The sequence below is a fragment of the Salminus brasiliensis genome, chromosome 12 (genome assembly GCF_030463535.1).
Source record: "Salminus brasiliensis chromosome 12, fSalBra1.hap2, whole genome shotgun sequence".
NCBI lineage: Eukaryota > Metazoa > Chordata > Actinopteri > Characiformes > Bryconidae > Salminus > Salminus brasiliensis.
The window spans coordinates 11,073,716-11,079,071 of NC_132889.1; the positions used below are offsets into that span (position 1 = coordinate 11,073,716).

The following is a 5,356-nucleotide window of genomic DNA, read 5'->3' on the forward strand; positions in this document are numbered from 1 at the left end:
ATTAAATTAGAAATTAAAAAAGAATTTCTCGACACATTTATCGACCAGTTTTAATATTAAATGAGAATAATTATAAGACAGTAACAGTTGTCGTTACTGCTAACAGCGCTATTGCTTACTAGGAAAGTTTACAAATTGTCAAAAGTGCTCTCAGGAAACGTGACAAAGGCGGCAAAACCCAGACGGTAGCTGGAGCTGGCAAAGAACTGCAGGTTGTGCTTGTTTCCTCAGCAGGCTCAGCTTGTTTTACGCAGTTGTTCTGAACGTACTTGGTGGGCAGAAAAACACCGTTTGCTTTGTTGTGTTCCAGTAAAGTTGTGGAAATGGCGTTGACGAGTAATCTTGCCGACAATAGCCGATTAGTTCCTCTTTCATGCCCAGTATTTGCAGACCTTTAGGCTATTTGAAGTAGTGTATTTCACTTTTTGATGGTGACATATAGGGCGGGGCGTTGGGTTCTTAGACAGAAAATTCAAATAAGTGTTAATTCATCGACATTAATATGTGCATTTAATTACATTTTAAAACCCTTCACCTGCTATAAAAAATAAAAAACATACATACCCCAAACTTCATTTTGGTGGTAAAATAGGACAATTACACTAGTCCATCACTGAACCAAATCTAATAGCTGATCCCTACCTAATCAATAAATGCAAATCAACCCATAAGCATACCTTCGCTCCGAGCAATGCACCACTCGACCCCACAGCAAATTTCCCTTAACCAATGAGAGCAGAGCATGGAAGGACAGTGCACCAATGACAAGTGAGGAGAGGCGTGACGCGCTGTAAGTTCATGCAAAGTCTTTATCGACTGTCACCGAGTTGCACAGTGAGCTCAAACAGAACTAGACCGACACGATTGTACATGTCAGGATCGTAACAGAAAACGCAGTCTAACTCATATAGTTGTACATTTGGCTCACTCGCCCTGCAACCCAAGACGGATTTTATTCGACCGACCATGACGGAGGAGCGCGACAAGTCCTTGGCAGACGCGCCGTGTAGCCCGGCGGGCACTTCCAGCTCGATGTCTCCGGACGAGTCCGACTCGGACGCACCCTGCTCTCCGGCCGGCTCCCTCAACTCGGGCAAAAAACTGGATGAAGATGACGACAGGTTCCCGGCGTGCATCCGGGACGCGGTGTCACAGGTGCTGAAGGGCTATGACTGGTCGCTCGTGCCCATGCCCGTGCGCGGCAACGGCTCGCTCAAGAGCAAGCCTCACGTGAAGAGGCCCATGAACGCGTTTATGGTGTGGGCGCAGGCAGCGCGGAGAAAGCTCGCGGACCAGTATCCCCATCTGCACAACGCAGAGCTCAGCAAGACCCTGGGCAAACTGTGGCGGTGAGTGTGCCATTCATTGGTGCTGCTTTTTTTTTCCTATTCATTTTAGGACAAAGTTTAGTGGACACGATGTTCTTTTGGACTTCTAATATATGATGATGTTAATAAATTCCGTTTGCAGTCTCAAGTTTTTAACCTAACTTTTTCTTTTTCATTTATAAAGTTTAAAGGTCCTCTTTTAATTTCATAACATTTATAGCGACTCTTTTTGCATTTTTCGGCTTTAAATTGTACTCTTTAACCATCAAATATTTAAAAATATCCTTGTTTGGTCTTAAAGTTTTAAGCTCGTTTTTGCATTCTTCAGTTTTAAAGCTCTTTCTGGCTGACATAGGTACCTAGATATTTGACATAAATATTGTTGTAATACACATTGTTGTAAAAAAAATAAATAACATTAAGGAGTTTGCTGATGGTTGCAAATTTGAATGAGCTCATACTTTTGATTAAAGAAACTTTTCATGGATTAATTATTTGCTTCTCATTTCTAACTTCCTTACCATAGCCTGTTGTCAGAGAATGAAAAGAGGCCTTTTGTAGAGGAGGCAGAGAGACTGAGGGTCCAGCACAAGAAAGATCACCCTGATTATAAGTATCAGCCAAGGCGTCGAAAAAGCGTGAAGCCGGGACAAAGTGATTCTGACTCTGGGGCTGAACTGAGCCATCACATGTACAAAGCTGAGCCTGGCATGGGCAGCATAGCAGGCTTAGCTGATCATCATCATTCAGACCATCCAGGTGAATGGCAGCTACTCTGTTGGCAATAAATTATGTTCACTGTGTTGTAGACTTGTAGACTGAATATTGTAATTCAACTAGCAGTCCTTATCTTCTTATCATATATGTATAATGATGTGCAAAACCTTCCAATGTTTTTTAAACAATTATCATTTTCAGGACAGCCCCATGGACCACCAACACCACCAACAACACCTAAAACCGATCTTCATCATGGGGCAAAGCAAGACCTAAAACATGAAGGCAGAAGGCTCCTGGATGCTGGGCGGCAGAACATCGACTTCAGCAATGTGGACATCTCCGAGCTCAGCACAGATGTCATCAGCAACATGGAAACCTTTGACGTCCATGAATTTGACCAATACCTCCCTATTAATGGGCACTCCGGTGCAGGGGTTTCCTCCATGGCCTCAGAGTCCGGTCAAGGACCCAACCCCAGCACCTATGCCGCATCCTACAGCCATCCTGGGGCCAATGGGTCTGGCTGGAGCCGCAAAGGGGCCTTGGCCTCCTCGTCTTCACCCACCCCTGGTCCTGGCGATGTAGGTCAACACAGACCTCACATCAAAACGGAACAGCTGAGCCCCAGTCACTACAGTGAGCACTCTCACAGCTCACCCTCGCACCCTGAATATGGTTCATACGGCACTCAGAGCTGCGCCACCTCAGCCTCTGCCTCCTTCTCCAGCTCTCAGTGTGACTATACAGACCTCCAAAGCCCCAACTACTACAGCCCCTACTCCAGCTACCCTTCCAGCCTGTACCAGTACCCGTACTTTCACTCTTCACGGAGAGCCTACGGAGGCCCCATCCTCAACAGCTTATCCATTCCACCGTCCCACAGCCCCACGACGAACTGGGACCAGCCGGTTTACACCACCTTATCAAGGCCATGAGCCCTCCTGTCTCAAGGAACTCTGTCCGTACTTCGGATGCACTTATGAAGGAATAGCATTAGCCAAGAGAAGAAGGGGGGACATATAATCATTCATGAGAAGAAGAAGAAAAAAGTGCCTGCTGATTTTGTACGTTTTGATCATTTTCCCCCACAATACACATAAACACACACACACACACACACACACACACATTTACTTATGGACGGTCGGTGCAGAACTTGATATATTGGTGCTTGTACTGCAAGCGGAAATCCTCTGTGAGGACCACCTGTCACTGTTTCTCTCCTTGCCCCACATCCCCACATACATGCCTGCTCCTGCAGTCGTATGTTTTTTTTCCTGATGACTTTGTATATGCCACTGAATTGTGTAGGAGAGAAGCATACAAGCAAGCCAAAATCCTTTTTATGAAGCAGATGGAGCAACAAATGCACACGTGCACTGGGACCAATTATTTTCAAAATATGAAGCTGTAGTGTTTACTCCATCATTAACTATAAAACTTCTCAGTGCCCTCCTTCATTTTGATTAGAAATATTTTCTTTTTACTTAAAAGATATTCCCTATGTATTTATGTTTGTTCTTTCCTTTTTGTGTTTTAGTTGTATAGTTGTAAAAAAGCTTTTTGTTTGTGGGAGGGTGGGGGTTGTGAAGTGATGGGGGCTGCAAAACTGTTCCATACAGACAAAAAAAACAGAATTTTGTGCTGATTTCACAATCATTTGTATTATTATAGACTACAGCATTCCTGAAAACAGAGAGCGAAAAAAGCCCATCTTCATTCCAATGTTATTTAGAAGAAACAACAGGTCGGGATCAGGGCGACGCCACGTGACGCAACAGGTGCGTGTGTGCGCGCTCACCAAATCGCGATTAGTCATGATGTCACGGTAAAGGAAACGAGGTGAAGTGAAGAGCGCGTGAGTGACGCGTCAGCTGTTCGGGAGCGCGCGCCCTACACGCTCTCGCGTAAGCCAAAGCAGAAAGCCGCAGTTTGAACAGCTGAAGAAACAAATCGCTGAACTAGAGTCTTTATGCCAGATACCAGCGAATTTACCACAGACAAGACCAGTCGTATGACTTTTTTTGAATAACACGAGCGATTCATTTTCATTTCCATTTGTTTATAACCTGTTGCTTCGGAGATGTCTTAACGAGTTTCATATTTGGTGCCATTTGAGATTCACTTCGTGATTTTTTAACATGTTGGTTGCTTGCGACTGTGAGACGCAAAACAGTGTTCTCTTTACTTTTTTCTCCTGTTGTGCCATTTTAAACAACAAGGCTGTGAATTATTTTGTGTTAACAAGTGCATTCTTACAAGAAGCTAACCTTATTGCTGGCCATATCTGTGAAAAACAATAAACTTTTTTTTCCTGAAGCATGACTTTCTCAGTTTTGTTGAAGTTAGAAATCTGGTAAAGAACATGAACATGTTGAATGTGTGCTATGTGCTTTTTATTATTACTATTTTATAGTATTACTATATTTGTTTGCATTGTCAGATTGAAAAAAAAGTATTACAGGAAAATGTTTCCTTCATTCTCTGCCAGGCCCCTGTTATTTTAACACAACTACCTCAAGCCATTCTCATGTAAGGGTAGCTGCTGATTGTTTTCTACTCCACATTTAAAGGGAATTTAGGGGACCTCACAAGGTTAAAGGGAATATGTCTGCTTTTTCCACTAATCAGTCAATTGGGCAATGTATATAATCAATCAGTTCATTTTAGAAACAACTGTAATCATTTAGTCAATCAATGATAATGCATAATTTCAATATAAGTATGAATTATAATTTGCCTTTATATCATATTTTTCATTGCCAAATCCACTACAAAACTCAAATACAAAAGATTTGGAAACCAGCCTCTCTACACTAAAACACATATTGTTGCTTTGTCTATTCATGAACCCCAGTTTTTGTCTACAAGAATAAGAATTTTTGTCTAGAAGAAACAGGGCTAAATTGGCATAAGCATTAAAAGTTTAATTTTAATTTAACATAACGGCAGTGGCCGTCTTGTTACAGCAGACCCATTATTGGAGGTCACAGAAGGGCATACTTCTAATTTTGGAATCATGAGACAAGGCATTAAGGGCTTTTCTAAATAAACACCACACAGCAGTGAAACACTGGCATGACGTTTCATGACTCATTTTTAAAAGTGGGAAAATTCAGGAAAACATATCCCGGTTGGTCCTAAAGTTTAAATGCAACTGAAGAAGGGGGTGAGGAGAGAATTATCCAGTGCTCTTTTCTGCTGGGTAGATTTTCAAACTGGGCACTGGCATGCATGCCAAGCAGCCTTCCCCAACTGGCAGAGGGAGAAAGCCAAGTGCCACAGCGGAGAGCCGCTGAATTTTAATG

At 42.8% G+C, this 5,356-nt stretch overlaps 1 protein-coding gene across 1 annotated transcript; it reads left to right on the top strand.

Moving 5' to 3' along the window:
- The first annotated feature begins 838 nt into the window (after positions 1–838).
- Positions 839–3,073, top strand: LOC140573553 (transcription factor Sox-8-like). Its single transcript, XM_072692983.1, has 3 exons — positions 839–1,349; positions 1,855–2,087; positions 2,247–3,073. The coding sequence occupies exons 1-3, from the start codon at positions 967–969 to the stop codon at positions 2,981–2,983; spliced, it is 1,353 nt and encodes a 450-aa protein (XP_072549084.1). The 5' UTR covers positions 839–966; the 3' UTR covers positions 2,984–3,073.
- The last annotated feature ends 2,283 nt before the right edge of the window (positions 3,074–5,356 follow it).